The sequence below is a fragment of the Ictalurus punctatus genome, chromosome 21 (assembly GCF_001660625.3).
Source record: "Ictalurus punctatus breed USDA103 chromosome 21, Coco_2.0, whole genome shotgun sequence".
Classification (NCBI taxonomy): domain Eukaryota; kingdom Metazoa; phylum Chordata; class Actinopteri; order Siluriformes; family Ictaluridae; genus Ictalurus; species Ictalurus punctatus.
Genome location: NC_030436.2, coordinates 9,487,479 through 9,515,410, shown reverse-complemented (window position 1 = coordinate 9,515,410; position 27,932 = coordinate 9,487,479). Strand labels below are relative to the sequence as shown.

Below are 27,932 nucleotides of genomic sequence, written 5' to 3'. Positions count from 1 at the left end.
GTTTTGATAATATTGCTGTGGGAGACTTTACATCCAGCAGCAGAGATCCGGACCCACATAAAAAAGGTTCCGTGTGCTATATTTTTAGACACGTCTACATAAAATATCGCTTGAGTTTGTTTGACCGTCATTGTTGGTCCTTCCTCTCTTGGTTAGGCTTTTATAGCCGAACATAGCTAAATATGTACTATATATACACAATTCAGATAAAGTGGTGGTCAGATTTATGTTACGTGCTAGTCTTTGTACTAGCCTCATTGCCATATTAAAGCAAGCTAACTGTAATAGCCACACACGCTCACCAGAGGCAGCAACGATCTTTGTTACTTCCTTCCAAGCTTTATGTTTCATCGTAACATCTCTATACACATCTATAATGTCTCTATATATGTCTCTATAACACCTTTATGTTTAATGAGAGGACATATACGATGGGATAAAATGAAACAGGGTTTTTTTTCCTACCAATTTTGCATGTCAAACCATAAACGAGAAATAATTGCAGTTGTGAGTGAATAACCTAGAAAAATGTCAGCGTCAGAGGATTGGACCGAGGAACCATTCGAGCAATTGAATTTATACAGAATTGAGAAAATCTTGAGTGGAAATAATGTCTTCGAAATCATTCAAGGGTCCATGAGGCGTTGTTGCAGAATACAAAATGGCCACTTTGTGGCTTCATTGTTTCGCTTGTGTAAACTTAAACTTAAACTTAGGATTTGAGGGAAATCTGCTATCTTATTGGCATTTTATTAGTTTTCAGTATTTATTAGCTTTTTTTAAACAAATAAATTTGTATAATAATAATCGTTATCTGTAATCTACTGTATCACTGTGTTAATAGTGATAATAATATATGCTTAGCGATATTGCGCAAGCCACACAGCGTAGAGTATTTACCACGCGCGCCTCTCGCGTCACGTGGTATACATTTCGAAACGCCGCTAGCAGAGCTGAGTCGAGGGCGCGAGCGGTGGCGTGATTGGTCCAGTGCGTTTCGTCCTGCTCTACTCGAGCCGGGGAAAATTACCATCACCGTTATCATTATCGACCCGCGTGGTAGCGCTCGCTCTTACAGGCGCTTCCTGCTTCCGCGCGAGTAATAAAAAGAGACAGACAGAGAGAAATAGAGAGAGAGAGCTCGCGCAGAGTCCAGTGGAGCCGTGTAACTAACTAACAGCTCGGTTACTCATTAACCCGTGACCGGCGCAACAAACCCGATACATAAGGCATGCGAAGCGGCGTGGAGGCCGGAGGATACCGGGAACGTCAGTGCAGGAAGGTAATGACGAGTGTCCGGTCAATATTCCCTTCTTCTTCTTCTTCAGCTGGTGCTGATTTAATGTGCGCGCGTGCGTGGTGCTTATAGTTCTATAGGCTATTTAATATCATCATCATCGTCATCATCATAATAAATAATACTTATGTATAATAATAAACAAACAGATGTACATTATGAGTGCATAACCCGTGTTAAATCCCATTTTTACACTCGTGCGTTTTCTGTTAAATATATATAAATACATATATATAATTGATTGTATTTAGTTTAATGATGGCATGGTGTCTTGATAAATATGGGTTGGTTGGATGTATATGGTATATGCGTGAGAATGTGAAGCAGAAGCAGGAGGCAGAAGCTGCAAACCGGGAGGTTTTAATTTACGCCGCTCGGTGTTGGAGTGTATTTGATCAGACTACTAAGTAGGGGAGTTTGTTTCGGTGTTGGGGGTAATGAGGTAATTGAGGAAACTGGCCTTGCTCCATTGCCGTGGAACTGAGAGGCGGCTGCTTGTTTAAAGATTAGAGTTATTAGAGTGTGTATATATATATATATATATATATATATATATATATATATATATATATATATATCATGCAATACTTAAAGTTGAGGCAATGAGGAACTTTTCTGAAGAAAAAAAAACCCAGCATGGTCTGACTGGCTACCAGCCTACAAAACACAGGTCGAACTGCTCGCTTAGGTTTGGAGGCTGGAAGCCGGTCAGACCAAGCTGGATTTTTTTTCTTCAGCAGAACCCTTTAAAAAGATCTCCCAGGTTTGTCAAAGTCACCATTTTTTTTGTTGTTGTTGTTGAAGTCTAAAACAAAACAATCCAAGGTTAGAAGTTCTTTCCCATCAACCCTGGTTGATGTTTAAGTAATTCATTTATTTTCAAAAGTTGATTTCCATGATGCAGTTTCCATGCCAATCTCTGATTGGTATTTCTTGACCTTCTCCATTTCCTTTCCTTTATCAGGTGATCACTGGACAACGATCTCAACCAACGTACTTTTTTTTCTGAGCCGTGTAACACGATCCCTCAGCTCCAGAGACCTTTAAATACATTTTTAGGGTCCACGTGGTGTAAAGTGAGCCAGTACAACTGTCCAGAGCTGCTCGGGACAGTCCTGCCAAGTAAGTGCCCTTCTTTTCTTTTTTTCCCCCCACACTGAAAGAGAAAAGGGACGTGGAACAGTTCTCCTGTTCTCCTCGGACGTTCAGATCTTCTTCCCCTGACTTAAACATTGCATTGAAGTTCTTATAGGTTTCCGCTAACCGGATTGTGAAATGTACCCTCCTCTTATCGGTCGGCCTTAAAAAAAAACAACAAGAAGGAGCGGCTGTGGTGAATGGGGAACATAATTTGTATGCTACCAAAGTTCAGGCAGGATCTTATGCAAAGCCTGGAGAGGGCTAAAGCACCTGCCTCTTTTACTCAACCTGTAGAGCGCGAATTATAAATCGAGGAGCCGAGGATCCACATCTTGGATGGGATAGCTCGACACCATAGAGCAGATCGTGAAGCACCGATCGAAACTTAGCACCGATTTAAAAAAGTCCTTTGTTTCTTCTGATACGACTCACGACTTCAAGGCTTCCGCATGGTCCTCTGGTCGAAAGAGCAAGACAAACTGCCCGACATGTCCGCGGGGACGGAAATCATAGAGGTGAAGAAGGACTTCATCTCTTCGAACGGCTCGGTCCACCCGGTCATCCTGGCCGAGGGGTCGGAGGAGAGGCAGCCGAGCGGCGGCGAGTACGAGCTCACCGAGGTGACGTCTTTGCCTGAGCACCCCGAGGCGGAAAACGAGCGGACGGAGATGGTGGTGATCGACTGTCACGCTAACGCCAAGGGTCAGCGGGAGGAGGACGCTCTGCTGGAGAACGGCAGCCAAAGCAACGAGAGCGATGACACATGCACGGACCAAAGCCCGGTGCCTCCGGTTCCTCTAAAGGAGACGTCTTTTTCCATAGGACTGCAAGTCGTGTTCCCTTTCCTGCTGGCCGGGTTCGGGACGGTGGCCGCCGGTATGGTCCTTGACATCGTTCAAGTAAGTGTGTGTCAATTCAAACGTCGATTCAGACATTTAACACAAATTAAACCACCAGACTACTAACATGTCTGCTTTTATTTCCATTCCAAGACCATGTAGTCTTCCTGTATATCACCAGCAGAGAAGATTTATTTGTCTTCCTCAAAGTCAGGATTTTTCCAGTGTTTTGCTCTGCTTGATATTAACCCACTGGAAATATAGTAGGAGTCAAGGTGTTTACATTACACACCATAAAAAGCCCCTGGATGTGCTGATCCAAGCAGGTTGCTCCTCGATGATGTTGTCCCCCCAGAGGCTTTAACACACTGCTTCAGTGTAAATCTACACAATGGCTGTTTGTAGAACAATATTCGAATATGACTGCACACTATTACTCAAGTGCTCTTGAGTCGATTCTTCCTGTTTTTCTCAACTGAATCAATAGCCAAGGCTCCATACCTGGATTTTTTCCAGTGTAGTCTTAAATATGAGCCTTTTTTATGAACGTATAAGTAGAAATACATTTCTGTCAATGATGAACAGAGCTAATAATAGCTTGTTTCTGCACATTTACTCAGTCTCGATCTTTTCGAAAGAGGCCTTATCGGTATTTCTTGAAGAGTTGGGCGATATGGTTTAAAAAAACAACAAAACATCATATCACGATACTGTTTCGATAACACCCGAGAAAGCGTCATGTGCTAGTCAGATATTACCCCGACAAACACTAAACGGAAACTTCTACACGAAGAAATAAACATTACATTCTCATGGCATCGAGAATCAGGGATAAGAAAGTACCCACAATTCAAAAATTCACAAATAATCATGTTCGCAATATTATATCGTCATATTATCCCTGATTTCCTAATTGAGCAGACGTCAGGGTGTATTGGGAATTCTTTCATAGCTGTATAATTATAATCATTTAACAATTAAATTATGTCTTTTGAAACAAGAAGATGGTGAGATGACGGTGCATCCACACACAGCAGCTTTACGCTTCCGGAAAATATGCCATTTATTTATTTATTTGCTTATTACTATTAGTCAGAGCTGGGCGATGTGACAAAAATGATGGTATTGCGATACTTCTCTACAATACACAGTACGTGTTTAAATATCTGTATGTGTCTGCTAACCGACTGGTGCCGAAAACGTCTAGAAAAAACAACTTCCTACAAACTGAAAAGGATAAAAAAAAAAACTTTTACAGTTTTGAAGTCTGAGAACAAAATCAGTTTGTAATTGCTAAATTTTGTATATATGTATTCTTAAATATCACGGTGTTTCCAAAAAGTGTGTCGTGACATATTTTACCACGATATCAGTATAATATCGACGTACCGCCATTCCGCAAGGTGTATACGAACGTATCTTGCAGCCGTCAGGAATTTCATCAGACGACGACAATACCGATATTTATTTCGACTTGTCTTCTAATCTAAACCTCGAAACCATGAGAAAGAAACGCTTCATCAAATCGCCCGAATTCCAACTAACATGCTGAATTGTGACATCGACGTTTCGAATCGTTTGCTACAAAAACGTCTCCTTTGTACTCGTAGCTGAACGCATGCTGCTCGCTCAACAAGTCAACTCTCCCGGGGACTCGTGCGAAGCAAAGTGACTCGGGATGTTAACGGTCACGGAGCGAGAGAGAGCGCAGATGCTGTAATTACTCACCCATTCTTTCCCCTGTTGACTTTGTGTGCGCTTTTTTATTTCAATAGGTTTAAAAATAACTTTAAATACCCGATGTGTTCTCAAAGCGACATCCGGGAAGCACTGAGAATCAAAATCATTCTCTTCCATCGGTACAAATTACAGTCAATCATTATGAATTATTCATTAAAATGATTATATTGATATTTATTATCACATTATTATTGTACTTAGTAGCTATTATGTTATTAGCTAGTAGCTAGTATGTTATTGGAACCGGTCGCTTCAATAGGGTTTAATCCGAACAGAAAAACAGGCCGAGTTATAAATTACCACACATCAGCTTTGACCTAGGGGTGGGCGATGTGATATCACAATACTTGATGCACGATATATTGTATATGCATCACCGTTTTTAGGTTTGCTCAAAACCTGCCAAGAAAAACTGGTGCTGAATAAAACTGCACAAAACTGAGTTTGATCATACTTTTATTTAAAGGTTGCTATATTAAAATAACACAGTAACACACAAATGGAGGACCAAAAATCTACAGCTTTTATAATTAGCAGCTTACTTAGTCTGTTCGTTTTGTCGTTATTTTTAATGAAAAACTATTTTTAAAAAAAAGATCAAAATACCTTCGATATCGCTACGATAAAGTGTTTTGTGGCATTAATAATTAATAATATTCTCATATCGCCCAGCCATAATTGGACCTCATGTGTTTTGTCGGTTGAAAGTTCAGGAATTTAAAGAGAAAAAAAAAGATAATTAAAATAAATAAATGACAAATAATCAAATAAAAAAGCTTCAAGTGTTTGAATAATGAGACTAATATTTAGGGATGCACCGAAAGAGAAAAAATATATGCCTCCATGCCCCGCCCCTCAGTGCTCGGATTTCACTTTCGATCTAGCCTGCAATAAGTGGACACATGGATATATTCTTTAAAAAATAAATAAAGCAGTCCAAAAGTGCTGAAAGTTTCAGAACTGCTGCTATAACTGCAAATATTCAGTCAAAGTTTCCACGTTAATGTCATGTTTAATCCGAAGTCTTAGACTGCATCTAAAGATAAATAAATAAATAAATAAGTAGAAGATTTTTGTCTAGTAATTCAGTACATAACTCACCCACGCTGGAAACCCGACCCACATGGGAAATGGATTCTTGAACTGATTATCGGACCAAATCGCGGCTCTGTGATGTGCAATGCTTTTTTTCTTTCTTCGCATCAGGACATCAGGATGCAACTAAAGGTCAAAATCGCCTCAAATTGATGATTAATTCAGCACCAAATGGTTTACTTCCCAGTTTCAGTGACACACATGTAGCTCATTACAAATATGACATGCTGAAATCTGTTACATTTAAATACTAACATGACTTAAAGCACAATTGAACGCTTTTGTGCATAACTTATAAAAACATATCCATATAAAAATTTCTTTTTTTCACTCAATAATTGCCTGCAAATTCAAATACATTTTAACCTCGTTTTTTCCTCCGCATTCACTTTCGACAGGAAGCAAAGGACAAAAAAAATGGGTATTAAAAAATACTTGCACATTTTAGGTCTCAAACACTCTGTACTATGCATTTTTAAAACTTTGAGGCGCAGAATGATTGAAAATACCTTTGTAACACATACGACACTTGCGCAGTTTAGGTTCGAAGTTAAAAAGATGTCTTGTTTGAACCAAACCCAAAAGAGAATGCATTACAGTCTAAACAGGATATTACCCGAAGAAACCTTTTTGTGTAGAAAGTTTAGACATAAACTATGACGTTATGTATGTGTGATACATAAAGGCAGGAAATGAACGTGAAACCCCAAAGGTGTTTCTTTGGAACTGGTGTATATGTATTTACCGTAAAAAATTCTGATATCGATGACTCTGTGATGGCGTAGTATTGCTCAGAATTTTATCTCGCATATGTCCCATGTGATGTAAGGTAGAGATGGTTAGATTAGGATTAGAGGTCTATGTTGTTATGCCAAAGTTAACCCTGCACCTTTCCAGTTACGTAGGAAAATAGTAGTTTTGTATTATTGTTTGTATTATTATTATTATCAAAAAACTGGAGATAAATTAATTTTTGTCATATGGCAACACAGTGCGCTAAAGCGATCATTCTGATATCCAGTAGAAATCCGGTAGCATTGCAGGGGAAAAGATCATGATTTTTCCTCATCTGCTTCATCCATGGTTTTTACCCATCGTGAGATGTTTCTTGCATGACACCTTGGTAACTAAAAGCCTTTTTATATACCATCAATTTACTAACCCAGCTGATATTAATTCGTACAGATTGGAGGTACTTACGGATTTCACTTGGTTCCTTGCCTTACCTTGCCTTGGAGGACTACTTTTCCTTAGCGTGTTCAATACTTTTTTCCGGTGTCATTCCATTTTATTACACATAACTTCATTTATGGACTTTCATGTTGTGAATTCTTTATATTTCCAGACTTCTTGAGTTAATACTGAGGTCTGGTGAAAATTTCATGTGTATAGCCTCATGAAAAAAATGTCATAATTCACGATACAAACCATTAATTCAGCAATTTCTCCATTCAGTCTTGCTAGCACGGCTAATCAATACTTGGATAATAAAGGATAAAGGAGTTGGATCTTTTGGTTTTGTTCATTTCCTTCCATTTTTCATCTGTTCCCATATTTTATGCTTATTATTTAGATGACTCCGAAGCATTAGATCTAGATATATGGTGTTTGGTCATAAAATAGGTGTTAGAAAAACTACATTTAAGAATGAGCATCAATCAATGAAGAATTAACTAAAGATATTTCCCCTTAAATGAACCTGTCTGAAAGCCTCTGTCTAAAAAGGTTGTTTGGAAAGTGGCTAGTGGTTTGGTCAAGACAAAAAACAGAAACAACAACAACAACAAAAAAACACCAGGCGAGAACAGTCCAGACAGTCAGTCAGCCTATTTATACCAGGACGGAAAACAGACTCAACATCAAGCCCTTACACTAGCCGGTGTCGCAGCACTCCCACAGGAAGCCATTTTGGGTCTACCACATCCAGGCTGTCACCCCATTCTTGCAGGAATCAGTGCAGACAAACAAGCGTGGGCAGTGCTGTGTTCTCGTGACACACTCTCTTAGCAACCTTCTGCTTTTTCCACAGAATTTTTTTTACATATTATGGGGAAGGGAGCTTTAATTTTTTCGGTCTGTTTTTAACAGTAACGTTGTTTTGCCATCTAAGCCAAAGCGAGAGGTTGTGTTCCTGACTTCCTGTGGGGGGTAAAAAGCACGGTCGGTCATCAGGAAGCGAAGTTTTCCTGAAGTTTTGAGTCACCGAAAGAAAGACTGAGTGGATCACACCCGGATTCTGAACTGACTTTACGATGCTGTAAAGTTCAGCTGCGAGATATATATACGTTTGTGCACATAGATTGTTCACTTAATAAATCATTCACCTTTAAAAATAATAATAATAATTTAAAAAATTTTGAATAACTTAAAAAAATACAGGGAAAAATGCATAGCTAAAAACATGATGTACACTGACGCTGCAAAGTATTAATAAAATAAACATCAATCATCAAGCCTAACAAAAAATACAAGCAAGTCTCTATATGTAAACGTTTCGAATTCCAAAAACTCAAAGTATAATCCCAGTCTTTTCCTGGTATGTGAAAATGTATATGTAAAGTCTAAAGCTAAAAAGAAAAACCTTAAAAATGAACAAGATATGTTTGAGACAAAATTTCAATCTTGTTCTAAATTGGTAATAAAGCGCATTATTCCGTAACTACAGTAAAAATAATAAAGGTGTAATAAAGTTACGAGAAGCTTAGACCTTGGACGAGAACTCTAGACCCTGTATGTTTAAGTAGTTAATTCATCAACGATTCACAGAAAGAGTTTTTAATTAGTTAGTTTTCATCATCACGGCTTCAAGGGTCATGGTGATCAGCATTGCGCACTGACTCCATGACTCTAGAGCCTTTTCGGCTAGTGATGCGTCACTGAATTCCTCCGTAACCATATATACTGGCGCTTTAGAGACCGTGCAATCTGAGCCTCACTAAACCTGCAAGTTCACAGGCTTGAGGAGGCGTTGGCTGAGGCAGCACTGTTCCCCAGAGACATCATCGTATATCTCAGAAGGCGAGTGAGCAAGAGGAGATGAGAGCAGAGAGGCTCTCGGTAGCAAGGAAACCAAAGCCAATGTGGCAGGTGGCCAATTTCCAATTGATGTAGACCATTTTTTCTCCAAAGTGGCCTTTGTACTGCCAAAGAACAACAAAAAAAAAACCCTGTTGGTTGTACCCGGCCAAGCAGAAAACCCTTATGTACAATTTCTGCTACATTTTTGCTCTTGTTAATTCCCAGATGTTGCGTTTCAGCCTGGATAGCTCAGCACTTTTCTCTCGTCTCAGAACTCGGGTGAATCCTGTGCATTGATTTAGTTGTCCAACGTCAGGGCTGTAATTGCAGTGCGCCAGTGGGATGGGCTCTAAAGATAAGCACTTTCTCCACTTATCGATCCACACGGACTCACGCTGCATTGCATCTGCTCGAAAAAAAGAGGGGGAAAAATCCGAGCTACCGGCTGCCAGTTAGTCCGAGTCATCAACTATTTCTTAAGGATAAAAGTTGGATGAGGTTCAAATGGACGCGATCAGCGATGACACTGAATCTACCTTTGGCACACGATGTTATTGAAATCTGTGTCAGCAAAAAAAATTATAGCCAGTGGACGAAAAAGTAAAGAACTACAGAGTCGAGTGCAAAAGTAATCAAATAGAGGGAAATGTACCTCTCTTTTAAAAGTCCATGATGAAACATGGACGTATTCCTGAACAATGCGACAATCAAAAAGTGAACAGTCATTTTCTCTCGGGCGGTGGTTGAGCATACTTTTGCACTGTACTATATTGTATTAATATCCAATATGAAATGTGTATAATTAAACATGTTTTTTATTACTGGCATGTCTTACATAGTGACCATTAAAAGATCAGGTTAATATGAATAGCATTGCAGTATTTTTTTTATAAATAGAAAGCTGCCTCTGCCAAGAGGTTACAGCTTGTTTTCCTTTAATAATCGTTTTATTTCAGTTAAAGGTTAGAATTCTCTCACATTCTCAGTGTGAGATTACGCTAATTAACCACAAAGATATTTTTTTCAAAACCCATCTTTACCAAGGGTGCCAATAATTCCAGAGCTGACTTCTCTAGTTTGAGTATTGTGGTGTTATAAGTGCATCAGCTTTTTTCCCAGCACAGTATCCAGCAGAGAGAGAGAGAGAGAGAGAGAGAGTTATATCAAGTTACAGCACTGAATCAATATCTTGGTAAATGAAGGTCGCGGAGAACCCTCTGACCCCACGTGCTTGAGAACCCATCGTGGTGAAATGCGATAAACGGTTGTTTTGTTCTCTTCGTCTCTCCCTGCAGCATTGGAAGGTGTTCTCCGAGGTGAACGAGGTCTTTATCCTGGTGCCTGCTCTTCTGGGCCTGAAGGGGAACCTGGAGATGACACTGGCCTCCAGACTGTCCACCGCAGTGAGTTTAATCAAAGAACCTACCAACCGGTGTGAACCGGTGTTTCAGGAAAATAATCCATGATGGGGTAGTGTCATGGAGCATCTTAGAGTTACTGCTACCACACCAGAGTGTTTTATTCCTCTTACACTTCAGAAATTTGGCAGTAGTTACATTTATTTATAATTTTTTTTATAAATAAATGTAATGTAAATGTAGGCTTTTTGGACAGATTAGGTCCAGATCCTGCTATTCGAGCACACCTTTAAAGACAAAGACACATTTTTCAGTAATCGCAACAACTGCGATTAAAGATTTCCTCTAACGTCGTCATCTGACTCAAACCTAAACAATATCTCTGAGTAGCTTTATATAGCTTTATATAGCTTTATTTTCGTAAGTAAGGTATTCCAGGCGTCCAATATTATCTATCAGCTAACCAGCCAGCTGAAGTGTTTTAATTTCAGAAAAGGAGCTTAATTCACTGCTAAACGTTTTATTTATTTATTTTTTAAATTATTATTATTTTTTTTAATTATTCATTTTTTTATAACGATCACAGCACAAGTCGAAGTCTGATATTCCTTCTCACTCGCAGCTTTACGACCTATCCTTCGGACACCCGGCTGACGTGTACCCGAAGGTGTGTTCGGGTCTCCAGGAAAAGTGAGCTTTGCAAGAGTGTGTTTACGCCGAACGCTCCCTTCTTTGTGGTTTAAGATGAACGGTTTATTTTGAGTAAATGACGAGCGACATCAAAAATGTTCGTCCAGCTGATAATCAGTAGAAACAAAGAGGACGCAGAGGAAAGCATCGGGGTCGCCAGGTACCGTTTGTTTTGAGGATCGGTGTATATTCTGTAGTCTTATCTCACAAGCCAATAGCTGCAATAAAAGAATTTGACAGCCAGTGACTCAATCTGGAATCCTGCGTTCTCACCGGCAGTAACGCATCATCACAAAGCGATCGCCAGGTTCAGTAAGAACTGGTGGTCTGCAAAGGTGCAAAAAGTGTGGGGCGAGTGATGTATGAGAATGAATGGGGCAGAAAGTAACTCTCAAAATGGCCCAACAGTCCCATGATTCTAGGCAAATTATATAATGATCATGTCTTTATCGGTCACGTATACATTACAGCACAGTGAAATTCTTTTCTTCGCATATCCCAGCATGTTAGGAAGCTGGGGTAAGAGTACAGGGTCGGACATGACACAGCGCCCTTGGAGCAGAGAGGGTTAAGGGCCTTGCTCAAGGGCCCAACAACGGCTTGAACCCCCCGACCTTCCAATCAGTAACCTTAACCGCTAAGCCACCACTACCCCTGTGATCAAGTAAAGCAACAAATCTTTCGTTCCTACCTGCTGCTAGTTCCCATTTACTGTTGGACTAAAATAAACAAATAAATAAATAAATATGGTTTCAATTTATCCTGCCATATTCAGCCTAAATTATGGAAAAATAAAGCTTGGAAGGAAGTAGCAGAGATCATTGGTCTCTCGTGAACATCCAAAGCTAGTAGATGTAGCTTGATTTTCTAAACTACCAATAAGGCGAGTACGAAGCCGAGCACGTGACACGTAACTCACACAGTCAGATTTCGCACTGATTAGTGTGTGATTTAATCTTCCTTGAGGTCGACCTTCGTGCAGGTTTCATCTCCAACCTAAAATCTAACACACCTGTTTTAGTTGATCGAGAACGTCTTAAAGCAATGATTAGATGGTCAGGTGGGCACGATTATGGTTGGAGATAAAGTCTTCAGGAAGGTAAATCTCCAAGAACAGGGTTGGTGACCACCGGTAAACTGCATAGCTACTATCGTTTCTTATCAGAACTAAACGATCGAAACGACCAGTTTCCCGCCAGAAGTTTGTAGCAGGACATCTGTTTGTAGCAGGACGTCACCCGATTCGTCAGCGGACAGGTAGTTTTGAATACCTTCTGTAACTAGGTGTGTCATTTCAATTGCTGTTAGTACTAGAAATGGAAATACTAGAGTAGAGCGATTTGAGCGACACTGGATGAAAAAACTGAAACGTGTACAGTACACGAATAAAGCCTCAATAATCTTGTTCAGCACACGAGCGCACCTGTTACCCGAAAGCGGCTTTGTACTCCCCTCGATTCGCCCTAAACAGCTGGAGCCGAATCGCGTGGAGACGGACTGCTGGTGCGGACATTCCTGTGGGCGCTCGGTCACCACAAAGACTCCACGAGTAACTTTAACACATCATTAAAGACTCAGATTTAGGCTTTTTAAACACGCTCGCAGCATGACGACGGTGTGCAGAAGCGTGCAGCGTACACATTTTCTGTACATGCTGTTCACGAGGGAAAACATCCTAAAAACGGATTCATGACTATAAAATGTCTGTGACAGGACGGCAGAGAGTTTTAAAAGCAGCTTTAAAAACAGATATTTTTAAACGTGGTCAGGAGGGTGTGTGGAGAAACCGAAAGCAAGGAGTTCTTTCTTTTTTAGTTCTTTTATTTTTTAGTTCTTTTATTTTTTAGTTCTTATTTTTTAGTTCTTTTTTAGTTCTTTTATTTATTTTTCTGAATTAAATGCACCCGAAGTTGTTTTGCCTAGAGATCCGATATCGGCGGAATAAACAGAACTTAATCAGAACTAACATGCTAGTATATCTTGTCTTAATACTTCAAGACGTTTCCATGAAAACGTTTCCATGCGATATGTGACGCGATATTTAGGTTTGCTAATGAAATCACAATAGTGTTGCATTAATAAAAAAATGACCATAATGTCTCCCAAATTTCTCCCATTTAACCATGAAAATTTGTGAATTGAAGATATTTTTTTTATATTGAATCAATATCGGTATCTCAGAAATGTGTATTGTGACGCCATTTATTTATCATGATATCTATATTACTCTATATCTTCATATTGCCCAGCTCTTAAACTTGCTAGGTTTTATCTTAATATTATACAGGGACATTTTTATTTTTGTACTCTTAGTTTGTTTAAAACTGGAAACATTTTTGTTTACACACTATAATACTTGGCATGAGTAAGTTTAGTTTTTTAAGAATAATGTCCTATTTATTGAATATTATTCGAATTTTCATGTCAAGGGTAAAAAATCCATGTGTGAATGTTTAAGATCCCATCTTTTACGATTGCTCAGTAGCGACAGAAACACGTTTGCCAGACGTTCTGTTTGACCCAGGAAAAGTATGCTTGACGTAGGAAAAGTAGCCACAGGTTATATTGCCACAAAGCCTTCACATTACAGCTAGCAAATGAAGTAATTAAAGTGACGATGCAATAACATTCAAACACACGAAAGGCCGTGTTTCACAATATGTTTGCTGAAGGCAGCATCAAATTCCGGCTAATTGTATGCCTAATTAATATTCTAATTACTCGTATTAATATTCGTTACTATTCAAATACTACACTGAAATTCGTAATAGCACTCGTCAGGACTAGTATTTACAATACATCGTCATTGCATCGTACAGTCCGGTTTGGAGAACACAGTATATTGTCGTGTATTGATTCTATAATTCTGTCCTCATTGTGATAATATGGCCGTGACCCTGTATAAATTTGAAGGGCGAACCCCTGGAGCTTTAGATCACAAATCTACGCTGTACAGCCGGAGTAAAGGAAACACGGTCCTGTCCGAATTCACACACAGCTTATCACGCTGCCTGTTATCAGGGCTGAGTCGGTGTGAGAGACAGCAGCGGTGCCGGACTCGCTGGGCTTCCGTCCCCTGAACCCCCACCCCCACCTCCCTTTGTGCCACGTAAGATCTCACACTGCGGAAGAGGCGCCGTAAACTCCTGGCACAAGTCCTGTTTCCTCCAATTACAAACTCACACACACATAACCGGATCCTCACACATCCACATATGGTACTTCCCCCTTCAATTGGCCTCTACCACCTTTATCCTGCTGCCAGGGACATTTGTTACATAGCAGTGTAGCTAATATTCCCTGAGCAGCGGCGGTAAAAAAGAGTGCTGGCCGTTTCATTGACATCCCAGTGTGACCAATCAGGTGGAATGAGCAGAGCCTGATTTCCTAAATAAGTCGGAGGTGACTCTGTATGCGCAGAGCGGTTTAGCTCACATCAGGCAGCTCTGATGTGCTTGCACAAGTGAGAATATAGAGCGATAGAGTGTAGGAGTGCACAGGAAGTGCACAAGTACTACTACTCCTTTGAAAGATAATGAAAGAGTGAGCACACAGCGAGCCGAGCTCAACGGGAGCGAGAGGCAGCTCCTCTCTGGGGAAACGTATTCCTTTCTCGTCCTCACACTATTGTCCTTCCTCGCCGGTTTGGCCAAAGCTGCGCTTCCACTATACTTCAGCAGGAGGCCACTGGTCAGTGTAAAGAAGCCGGCTTTAGGTTTACAATTCAGCATACGCTTGCTTAACCCTTACACACGGTTTGTATCCCAATGCCCTGGTTTAATTTGGTGAGAATCATGGAACGAGATTAAAAGCGATTATTGTAACCTATGCTCGGTTCTCTGAAATGCAGGAAAAGCTCTGGGTTTCGCACCGTCCCTTAAAGCCATACCGCAGGGTCCGAGCCACTTGACATTAGCATCGTTAGCGAGAGGGATGAGATAAGTGGGGGTCAGTCAGCAGGAGGAAGATGAGATGGATACGCATGCGTCAGTGGCTCAAACCCCCTTTTGTCCCGAGAACTGACCGCCGTTTGTTCTAACCAGGCTTCAAGCCGATGCTGTTCAGAACACTGGATATTCTCATTGTCTTAACACGAAGGTAGATGTTCAGCTCATGGCTGCTTATTTTGCAGTGGAGTCCTCGAACACATGAATCACTTTTCATACTTGATGTTCACGTGCATGCAATTATTATTATGCACTAAACCTCATTCAAAGGGGCTTTTTACGACACGCTCCACATAAACCGATTAAGAATCCTGTGTACTCATCGACATGGTATAAGGAGACATTTATTTAAAATTTACAGAACATTTATATCAGTTTTCCCAAACTGAGAAGTCCTCAGGACTTCAGCTGTAATAACGTAAATGATAGGAGGAACTTTTTTTTTGCTTCACAGATGTTACACAACATTAAATGGAGCTAAAAAAAAAAGCGTAATAAGTACGACGTCATTTATTTAATAAAAATGGCAATCACTGGCAAATTGCTGTGGTACAAGAGGAATATAGAGTCATTATAGAAAATTAATCAACTTTACCATGGTAACGGTAACTCTGGTTCATCATACCACTCCGTCACTGTTTATTTTGCTGCAACAGCACATTCTGAGGTGTTTAACTATACAGTATTTACACATGAGCCAGTTTACTAGCAGAAGTGTAACTTCAGACTAAGTGTCAAAATTCAGACAGCCAGTTATATAAATTATGTAAATAAAAAACAATCACAGGCTACTTAGGATTATAGTTGGTCAAAAAGTCGACAGCTTGCTTGAACAGACAGAACCAACATTAGCACTAGCGCTGTGCTATGTATGCGTATGCATGTATCTCATAAACCACTCAGGGTAAAAATTTACCATGAGTCACAGTTTCACAGATTCATTCTTATATATTTACCCAATACTGTTCATTATATACCGATCAGCCATAACATTAAAACCACTGACAGGTGAAGTGAATATCATTGATTATCTTGCAGTCAGTTCTCGATGTTGACGTGTTGGAAGCAGGAAAAATGGGCAAGCGTAAGGATCTGAGCGACTTTGTCACAAGGGAGAAATTTGTGATGGCTAGACGACTGGGTCAGGGCATTTCCAAAATGGCAGGTCTTATGGGGGTGTTCCCGGTATGCAGTGGTTAGTACCTACCAAAAGTGATCCAAGGAAGGAAAACCGGTGAACCATCGACAGGTTCATGTGTGCTGAAGGACCAAGGTGTTGACTTGGCCTCCAGATTATCCCAGATCTCAACCCGATCAAGCATCTACGGGATTCGTGGAGGCCTCAGCTCACAACTTACAGGGCTTAAAGTATCTGCTGCTAACGTCTTGGTGCCCGCTACCACAGCACACCTTCAGAGGTCTTGTGGAGTCCACGTCTTGACATCTCAGAGCTGTTTTGGTGGCACAAGGAATGATGACCTACACGATATTGGGCAGGTGGTTTTAATGTTATGGCTGATCGGTGTACCCAGTATTCTTCCTGCACCAAGTTTACCGTAGTTATATTGTATAAAACACTTAGTGCACTACATGTCTGACTGAAAGCTATTTGAGATTCAGCCACAGAAAAAAAAAGGCCGACTCCTTTGAACAACGTCCAACAAACTTGACAATCAACATTCTTACTCAGATTAAAGTATTGGCTTTGTCAGAGTTACTGACTGCCAACATGACTAACTCTGTTTTTCACGCTCTAGAGAGCACCGCGCACATTTTCTATTCGGCCAGAGAGGATCTGAGATCAGTTTATATGTATTTGCCGTGGAATGATTTGACGGTTTCCAGTATATCATGGTAGCTGTGATAGCAGTGACAAGATTACATTTCTGTCTATGGTTAGAAAAAACACACACCATTTAATTTTTTTGTGAGAAATGGTGGTAGCTGAAATATAAAGCCTGCAGCTAACTGAATCAGGAAAAATGGGCAAGCATAAGGATACACTTCCCAGAGACACCAATGGTCTCTACTACTTCCTGAAGAAAAGTCAGGCCACACACACACACACACAGACACACACATACACACACACACACACACATGGCAATGGCAATGGCAGCTCCATGTCAGGCATGTGCACAAATAGACGAACGGTTTCCTGTCACTTTTGTCACTTGCTAGTGTAAAAATAGGCTTTTATTGGTATGCAATTATATAGAGGAAATGCAGAAGTACAACATGTGTAGCATAACATTAATAGTCCTATAAAACCTTTAGATATCTTCATTATGGTATACGTCAATACTGATATTGTTACGTTCCTAATTCCTAATTATTAACTGTTGAAAGTGACATTGTTGGAATATTGGATATTAGATGGTAGCAGTAAGCTTCCTAATCCTCTCACCCTCTCAGAAGAAAGCTCTCTGTGCTCATTCTATAATGGGAGCTGCTGTAAATATGCTTCCTGTATTCTGTCTTTCTAGGCTAATATTGGACAGATGGACACAGCCAAGGAGATGTGGAAAATGATCGTGGGAAACCTCGCACTAATTCAGGTACCAGACCCTTTAAACTTCCTGTTTACATATCATCTCACTATACACACGTCTGCAGCTACAGAGCGGATTTGAGACTATCAGATGTTTGAACAGTGTTGTTGTTGTTGTTGTTGTGTTGTTGTTGTTGTTTTTCATGGAAATAATCCAAATTTGGACCGATGTTCTTTACTATGTTTCCAATGTTACTTCGGGGACAGTGGTCATATGAATGTGACCTGATAGAAAGCAGAGATTGACCTTTTGTGTTTGTGAACACAGTGGAATTTTAAGAGAGCAAAAAGCCTGATAAGATAAAGTGTATAAGTGTGACCCTGTTGTTCATATCACAGGTTCAAGCCACTGTGGTCGGGTTCCTAGCCTCCATCGCGGCGGTCATTTTTGGCTGGATCCCAGAGGGCCAGTTCAAGATAGGTCATGCTGTTCTGCTCTGTGCAAGCAGCGTAGCTACAGCCTTTATCGCTTCCCTGCTGCTAGGTGAGAGGACTGACGTCATTCTGTTTAATCCTGTACAGAAAGTGCCCTTATTATTCCATAAGAAAGAAGACTGTATGAGGTGAGGAGGTTGAAATATGAACTGTGGCATTTAATATGGCGGCTCCATGATGTCCCATACTTTAAGAAAATGAGCCAGTTGGTAGATGTGTAACAAAAAAAGCTCAAATGTTATGATGTTACGAAAGTCCTTATATAAAATGCACTAGATCAGCCATATAATGCACTAGATCAGCCTTACAGTGCACTAGATCAGCCTTATAGTGCACTAGATCAGCCTTATAGTGCACTAGATCAGCCATATAGTGCACTAGATCAGCCTTATAGTGCACTAGATCAGCCATATAATGCACTAGATCAGCCTTACAGTGCACTAGATCAGCCTTATAGTGCACTAGATCAGCCTTATAGTGCACTAGATCAGCCATATAATGCACTAGATCAGCCTTGTAGTGCACTAGATCAGCCTTATAGTGCACTAGATCAGCCATATAATGCACTAGATCAGCCATATAGTGTACTAGATCAGCCATATAATGCACTAGATCAGCCTTATAGTGCACTAGATCAGCCTTATAGTGCACTAGATCAGTCAGATAGTGCTCTCATTGTGTACAGATTAGAGCCTTTCCTGTGTTTGCTTGAACATCTCAACACCATCACAGCCAATATTTCCTGCAAAACAGGTCTTATCATGATTGGCGTGATCATTGGCTCCAGAAAGGTTGGCATTAACCCAGACAACGTGGCCACGCCTATCGCCGCCAGCCTCGGAGACTTGATTACTCTGGCTCTACTGTCTGGCATCAGCACAGGACTCTACCAGGAGCTGGGTGAGTGAAGGATTCTGGGTAATCTACTACTTTTGTAGTTTATAGGTGGCATCTAGTGGCAGCATGCGCTCATGGTGGGAAGGGGAATGAAACACTTTGGGCATTTGTAATTGTTTAATGTTCCTTGATTTTTCTCAGAGTTTACTGGTTTGAAAAGAGCTACCAGTTCTGAAAAAAGATCAACATAAATGTAAACTCAGGTACTCCGGTTCCTTTCCAGCCCAAAGACACGATTAAGCTGATTGGCATTTCCAAATTGTGTGTGAGTGTGTGTGCAATTGTGGCCTGAGATGGGTTCGCACCCCGTCCACTGTGTCCCCCGCCTTGTGCCCCGAGTTCCCTGGGATACGCTTCAGGCTTCTTATGACACTGTGTAGGATAAGTGTTGTGGAAAATGGATGGCTGGATGGATGGATGGAAATGACTAAGTTGGCAGAAACAGAAAGAACATCTCAAAAGAATAAAAATAATAATAATAAAATAGAAATATAGCTGCAGAAATTCTCAGTCTCAGTCTTGTAGTAGTGTCTGTGACTGCACTTTGGTTTTAAAGTGTAATTCTGAGGGACTGTTTGCATATAAAAAAAGGCATGAAAACCGCAACATTAAGAGTAATTGTATGTTTTTCCAAATGGCCAAAATTTTGATCCAAGGCCAAGCCATCCAGATGTAAACATCTCATAAAAGGTGAACCAACACTTACCCGATGTCTACATCGCAGAGTGTGGGAGCTAAATTACGCCTGAAAGAATTTCCCCCAGAGCGATGTTTGTGTTTAGTCTCTCCAGGTGTCTGATTTGGGGTTAGTGTTGTGTCATGTTTGTGTTCATATCGTTGCTCGTTAGATGCAACTTTTTCATGCTTCGTGTCAAAAGAAAAGCCGAGTTTGCCTGCATCGCTCTGTCATTCTTTTGTTTCTCACAGATTATAACGATTATGCCAACCCGCTAGTCTGCGTGTTTTTCATCGCTTTGACACCTATCTGGATCCTGATCGCCCGGCGAATCCCCTCCACCCGAGAAGTGCTCTACTCAGGGTGGGAGCCTGTGATTATTGCCATGGCGATCAGCAGGTACAATAAAGAGATATTCTCACACCTGAGCGCTTTCATCTCAAACATCGGAAGATCCGAAAAATCATTTCAATCATTTTTTTTCAGTGTTGGAGGCCTCATCCTGGACAAAACTGTGTCCAATCCCAACTATGCTGGAATGGCGGTGTTTACGCCAGTCATCAACGGTGAGCATCAGATTAATTCTAGGCATTCTGACTAACTCTGACAATTTCTTCTGTCTTTGTATAACGTGGATCACAAAGTAAACATTCTAACACTTTTATACGATTCATTTGGACAAAGCATGCGAGAGAGAGAGAGAGAGAGAGAGGTTCTGTATTCGACAGCTTTTGCCTGTAAATTAGCTGAACTTAAAAATGTGTAAACACCATGCTATATAAACAGAATCAGCAATTCAAGAAATCGTTTAAACATGTTTTTGAGTTTGTGGCTACTTTAATACTTGTTCTATTTAGCTCTCTAAATTGTAAATGTGTTTCTTTAAAATGACTGTTCATGTTTATTACAATAATAAACCCACATAAGGTTTTTTAATATTGTTCCTCTTTCTAAACAAAGCTGGGTTATTTAGACCTGAACACGAGTGCATTAGGGAGGGTTAATGTCGTTTGTGTTGCCCTGTTATAGGCGTGGCGGGTAATCTGGTGGCGGTGCAGGCCAGTCGCATCTCCACATACCTGCACATGAATGGCCTCCCCATTGCCGAGCCGAATCCACCTCCACGGAAATGTCCCACAGTCTGCAACACGTTCTTCGGCTCAGGTAACAAAATGAGCACAGGGTCGGTCACTCCAGCCTGTGTGAATGGATTTTAAATGTGGGCATGTCAGTGAATGTCAGTGACTGGAAGTATATGGAGTAGACGTGGTATACAGAAAAAAATTGTGGTGTATAAAATCTGTGATATTTTGAAAAATATATATCCAGACCTGGAAAACTATATATGTGTATATTTAAAGGATGATGGATATTATGTTTGTCACAGTTATGAGAAATAAATTACTTTTACATTTAGCAAAAAAACAAAAAAAAACAGTAGAAAGACTGTAAAATTATTTTTAATAGAATGACAAGGTAGTATTTAAACATAAGTATTTAATCAGGGAAATTACACATTCGGTTAAAAGTCCCAAAGGTATACTCAGAATTTGGCAAGCATGCTTTTTCTTTTTATGCTTCCTGGAATGGCCTGGAATGATCTACAAAATGTAGTTAAACTAGACATATTGCCACCTCTGAGTACTTTTAAACGGCTTTTGGAAACGATGTTAAAGGAGTCTTTTTGTGTTTTTCATGATTTTACTCTTGTTAAGTGTATTCTATGGGTATTGTTTTCTGTGATTATCTCTGTGTGAAAGTCTATGTGCTGCCGTCTTGACCAGGTCTCCCTGGAAGAAGAGATTGTGATACCTCAATGGGATCTTCCTGGTTAAATAAAGGATAAATAAATAAACTAGAATATTTTTATTTTTATAAATACACTTGTTAAGAGACATGTACTGTATATCTTATATTTGTTCTCCTTTTGCCATTAAAAAATATTTTCTAATATAATAATAATATAATATAATATAATATAGTGTTACATTAGATTTATAACTATGTTCAAGTAACTAGGTTCATAAAAGGTCCTTTAACCCTTTCACACAGTTTTTTTTAATCCAAATTCTTTATTTTCTCAAAATTGCTCACGGCTCCTGGTATATTTAAAAGATAATGATTTATTTCAAATGAAAGATATGGTCTCAAGTTATTTTCCTAAAAACACCAACTGTGCATGAAAGGTTTTTTTTTCTTTGTTTTTTTTTGTTGTTGTTTTGTTTTGTTTTTTAATTGACCTCGATGACTGAAAATCACACATATGACAGACAGGGTTTCCTCCACTGTTTCTCCACAGGCGTGAATTCTCGTTCCGCCCGAGTGCTCTTCCTCCTGGTGGCTCCCGGTCACCTTGTTTTCCTGTACACCATCAGCTTAATGCGGGCCGGACACACCACCCTCACCTACGTCTTCATTGCTTTCTACCTGACTGCTGCCTTACTCCAGGTACACACTGGAGACTTTCATAAGCATTAAACAAACTTTAAGAAAACTTCACTATACCATCTGCCGTAGAGTCCCTGTAAATTGTTACTATAGAAACAGTAACATATGAGAACGAGCACATAAATTAATAACCTGTGATTTGTAGATGCACTACTGTCCGAGCTACTGAACAATCCGTGATTCAACTGCAGTATGTGGTATTGATATGGTAGTAACTCACCCCCTACCACTGTGGTGTTTCCTGCAGGTGATGATCCTGCTGTATCTGGCTGACTGGATGGTGCAGTGGATGTGGAAGAGAGGAATGGATCCCGATAACTTTTCCATTCCCTACCTAACGGCCCTCGGCGACTTGCTAGGCACGGGCTTCCTGGCTCTGTGCTTCCATATCCTGTGGATGATCGGCGATAGGGACACGGACGTGGGAGACTGAACGGCTTTGCCGAACCCCCACGGAAACCTCACAAGCCTTTATTTATCAAAAAAATACGATCTGTGAAATTATGGCTACAATCGCCACTATGATTATAATAATAACTCATAATACTATTGCTGTAGTAGTGGTATGTAATGATTATTACATTATGGCTTATCTTCTCATGGGAGAACAAGAATCCTCATTATTTTTCAATGGGGATGTTCAGCCCCCTTTTTTTTACGCTCAGAGGTGTTGGCAGCAACGTGGTGGGGTTTAAAAGGAAAGGTCGACTCAAACTCGACATTTTCTTGAAAATTAGGACGCTCAGACACCAAGTGCTCTATGTGTAAGTGATATAAATGAAGCAATTAGTGGAAGTTTCCAGACCACAGCAAAGTGACCTTGAGTATGTGTTGATTACCTCTTTTAAGTTCCTCATTAATCACTGAAAAGTTGGAAAACTGGAACGTTTTTTTTTTTAATTCTCCGAGCGACAAGCAAGTGCTCTTAGCTCACAGACGATGGAACGAATCAGCTTTCGGGTTCCAAATGGTAAACGTTTGTGAATGGTTTTCATGCAAATGTGCGATGAAACAATTTAGTCGCTCATTATTTTGGTTGGCAAAACACGCGGCAAGAAGTCCGAATTACAGACCCAGCAGTTTAATCTAAAATCAGATTGAATTCAGATATACCACGGTGTACACTGCCCCCCCAACGTGGATTATGAAACAGGATCAAAATGATTCAAGACTGCTGGTAATAATATCTCCTCCTGCACTGTATGATTAGAGAAATAAATGTGGTTATGCACTTCACTTTCAGGCAGAGTCAGTGGAAAGTGAGCAGATCAAGTAACGCTGTGCTTCCCCCCTCCCCCGATTCTTTGCGAGCAACGTTTTTTTCCTATTAAACTGTCTTTTTAATAACCGTGCTACGAAGCTTAAAAGGGCTATTTTGTAATGCAGATCTGCTGCATGATGGGATGTGATTGGATGGGATTTCAGAAAAAAAAAATGCTGGCTTTCTCAGAGATGAGCCGAAAGGGTTTCACGCCTACATTTGACTTAAAGACGTTAATGCGTTCATGACTAAAACTCCAGGATGAAGATTATAACTGTATGTTTTTTGTTTGTTTTTTGTAATATTATTATGCGAATACCACCCTATGAAAACTTGAACTCGCTAATGGTTTGCCTTATAAGAGCAGATAATCTTCGGTACTAGGCTTTAGAACAGGGATCCCTTTAACGTCTTTTAATCAGTTAATACACGTACACAGAGGTGCCAACATTTAATTTGATCGTTTCGTTTTTGAACCCGCGCTCCGTCAATATGGATACTAAAAAAAAATGAATAAATCACCGAAGGGGAAAGGACACAGGATGTGAATGAGGCTCATTTGCTGCTTCTGGTTGTAGTTTCTTTTACCCTTGTGCCAACTTTTACTTGGTGGACTTTCGTCTGTGAATTCGCAAAACTTTCTGTTGGCTTTGCGAACAGTATAAAACAAGTGCGGTCTCCGGTCGGTAAAAGCGCAGCATGCAATGTGCTGTTAATCATTTATGATATGATCACCTGATCCAACAAAATAATTCAGCAGACCAAACCAAGCACTCGAAAAATACCGTAGCAGAGCCGATCCGCCTTCGACAGCCGTAGTCCGTAGTTTCTTTCTTTCTTTTTTTTTACCTGATCCGGTCTGATTAGCGAACTGACAAAAGTCAGTCATGAGTGAGTCATGACAGATACCTGTGATTGGCTAGTGTGACATAGGAGAGAGAGTAACGTCTCTTTTAGAAAACATTTTTGGCACAATGCACAAACGAAGCCGACTAGCTGAAGTAAACGTTTGGCCTTGATGGATTCTCGATCTTCACTCCTGTCTTGCTTTCATTAAGACTCTGTCTCAGACTCCATCTCGCCTAGCCCTGGTCTTGGGACTCCTTGCATTCTTGACTATCCATGGAACTATTTAAAAAGTGGTTCCATGAAGCACCACTATGAAACAATAAACTATGAAATTAGCGAATCGTTAATGCTTAAGCATTTAAAGGTACCGGATCTCACCATTCTGTCATGTTAGTTGTTTATCTGAACCTTTAATAGAAAAATTTTATGTAACAGGACCTTTACACTTTGTAGTTGAATGCCTGTTATCTGGCAGTGTTGGAACCTCTGTGTAGACACACACACGCACACACAGACACACACACACACACACAGACACACACACACAGAGTCACTTGTAACCCCCTTGACTTCACTTGTTTTAAGTGGAGGGTCTGTCTTTGCTTTATGTTATGCTTCATGCTACAATGGGGCCAGCAGAATGGATTGTGCTGAGCACAGAACATTTCAAAACAAACAAACGAAAAAAAGCACTGTGCGTATAATCGACACGGATTCCCTTCACACTGTAAAAGTCGTCTCACGACATCCGAACGGATCACCGTGCGAAGCGTACTGAAATCGAGGGAGCACAAATTTAATTAATAAGACTCCCACAGTCTCGCGTATCACACGCACGTACGCAAAAAAACGTGTCCCGATGTCCAGACGCGTCCAGCCGTCCTGAAGTCGTCTCGCCGTGCAGCTCGCGCCACCGCCGTTCCCATTACAGCCCTCTGGTTGTGAATACTTCTTCAGGGTATGGGATTGCTCTGTTTATTTATTTCTAGAGATGCATACAAAGCAAAAATATGTATATATAATATATTTATTCTATAAATAAGGTTTTATTTTTAATTTTATTCAATGTCTGTTTTTTTTTGGTTTGTTTTGGTTTTTTTTTGCATTTTTTTGGGCCAGAAGAGATGTAATTTACTGTATTTTTTTTTTTTTTACTTAACATATCAGATGTCGGTGCCTAATATTTTATGAAACCTCACACTCAAGCTGGTTCAGTAGCAGACTGAACGTCGTAGGCCTTAACTGCAGCATGGCTCAACACCAACTAGCTGTTTTGTTGTTGTTGTTGTTGTTTTGTCCTTTTTGTTTGTCCTTTATTTTTATTTTTTTTTGTATACCGCAATTATTTTAATGCAGAAATAGTAAAATTACAAAACTGTTTTGATTGTTTTGAACAAGCTGTTTTTCTGTCAGCAGAAGATCAGCGTATGATCGCAGGTAGAAGAGCAGAAACGACAAATAATCACAAAAACCGAGCCAAGCTCAAATCTTTACGTGAGCTCAGATATCCATTCATTCTGTGTTAAGGCTTCTTGTAAGAGGAGCCAAACTGTATAACAGCTACTTTGCAGAGCAGGACAGAGAGAGAGCAGACGTGTGTGTTTTGTCTCTGACGTGGACTGAGATGTACACACGTGTTATCCAGTCTTTCTTCCTGCTTTCTTCTGCACCTGCACTCTGCTGCTCCAGAGGGGACACAACAGCGGTACATGTAAAATTGCTGGAAATAAAGGAATATATTATTCCGTCTATGTGGCCGTCTTTCCTTTCCAATGACTCAGAACCTCACTGAAAGCTTGTTTAAGTTTGAAGTTGATGCAATGTTGTTAACCTAAAAGTTTGCACCCCCCTCTTTTTTTAAATTTTATTTTATCCAATGGTGTTTTTCGATCAAAAACCCATTACAACATGGACTAAGCAGGTTTTTTTTTTGTAGTAAGCTTAAAAGTTTGCATCACCAGCAACATGATCTAGCACAGCAGTTCTCAAACTTTGTAGTTCATTGTAAAATAAATTCCATGGTGTACAAATTTATTTCATTTAAAAAATGATTTGTTAATTGTTCACTTGCACAACATAAAAGGATTTGAGTGTTTATTCAGAAATAGAAGAAAAATAAAGGGTGGATTCAAGTAAAAAGGGGAAAATAAGAGTCAAAAACAAGTTACTTTTAAACTAACTCCTCTTATGGGTTAGGATTGATTTTTACACTCTTAAATGACTGCTTATTAATATTGTTTGTAGCCTAAAATCTACAACCATACCAACTCAAAAGCCAGACAATTTATTACTTAAGGTAAACTATTTAAATAAACAATATTTATTTATAATATTCTACTGCATCATAATAAATTTACATTAAACAGTTCTAGTAATAAAAATATAATTTAAAATGCTGAAAACTATCTTTTAGGGGGTAGTTGGTCAATTTTTGCCAACAATGTGCAATGGTGGAAAGTGTCATGTAGTCAAAAGTAACACAAAATGTATGAGATTACAATTCCTGCATTTTCCAGACTATAAATTGCAGAGATTATTTTTGCCACCTGGTAAACATATAAAAGTTCTATCTTCTAGAAAGGAATTACAGTTGTAATAAGAATGTGGATGAATTTACTCACTCAAAATGCATACAAAAATGAGATCCAAACGTTTTGGGTGATGTATCATTTTAATTCTTTCTCTCGAATTATTATTAATAATAATAAATAAGGTGCGATTGCAAAAACGTCTGAAATTACAATCGTTTTTATTACTTTGAATGCGAAAAAATCTAAATACACTATTAGAGAAGCCTGGTGTCTTTTTTGCTCTGTAGGCCTGTTTCAATTCATTGAATGCGCATACCACAGTACAATGATCGCATGTTGTTGCCATATGGCAACAATTACATTTTACCATTGAACAGAATATTCCAAATATATAAACTTGTGTAAATGACAAAAAAAAAATGTTAACTTCTCTCAGAGTTTAAATGTTTTTGTTCAAGTAGTTTTGCCTAAACATTGAAAAATATATTACAATTGTGAGAGACTGCCAGTGATGACATTTACCATGCCATGCGAATGCAGAAAAGGAAGCGCAAACAGCATTTCCTGGTCATATGACATGACTTTTTTATGATGTCAAACTTAAAGCCCCCTTTTAGCAGTTACATAAGAAAATTGTATTTTTGTATTATCGCCTATCAAAAAATTGGAGATACAATTGGCAACACCATGCAGGGTTAAGGACACTCAGACACTTGTGCTACTGTTTTGCAGGCACTTTATCATGAATATCATATTGTCATAACTATCACAAGGCTCTACAGAGCAAGAAAAGAATCCTGAGAACTTAATGATCAGACTCGAAAGACAGCTTCGAGAACGGTTAAAGCCGAGATGTGTAATAAATAGATACGTGGAGGAATGTGGAGACGTTCGGACCCGAGTGTCCCGTAGGGTCATGAACAAAACGCTCTTATGAGAGAGAAAGAGGCAGGCTCTGGGAAAATGACTGACTGTCATTGTTCTCACACAGATGTGTCGAAACGTCTCTCACCAGAGTGCTAAACAAGGGTGGAACATACAAACAAACAAACAAACAAACAAACAAACAAAAATGACAACCTTGGGAAGAAAAGTGTAATAAATGTAACTGTATAAGCATCCACCTCTAGAAACTGTTGCTTTTGACACAATAAACAATC

At 39.8% G+C, this 27,932-nt stretch overlaps 1 protein-coding gene across 1 annotated transcript; it reads left to right on the top strand.

Moving 5' to 3' along the window:
• Positions 1–948: 948 nt before the first annotated feature.
• Positions 949–25,990, top strand: slc41a1 (solute carrier family 41 member 1). Its single transcript, XM_017450437.3, has 11 exons — positions 949–1,282; positions 2,262–3,336; positions 10,425–10,532; positions 17,611–17,682; positions 18,015–18,159; positions 18,864–19,010; positions 19,935–20,082; positions 20,170–20,249; positions 20,713–20,847; positions 21,983–22,131; positions 22,379–25,990. The coding sequence occupies exons 2-11, from the start codon at positions 2,887–2,889 to the stop codon at positions 22,562–22,564; spliced, it is 1,620 nt and encodes a 539-aa protein (XP_017305926.1). The 5' UTR covers positions 949–1,282; positions 2,262–2,886; the 3' UTR covers positions 22,565–25,990.
• Positions 25,991–27,932: the final 1,942 nt, after the last annotated feature.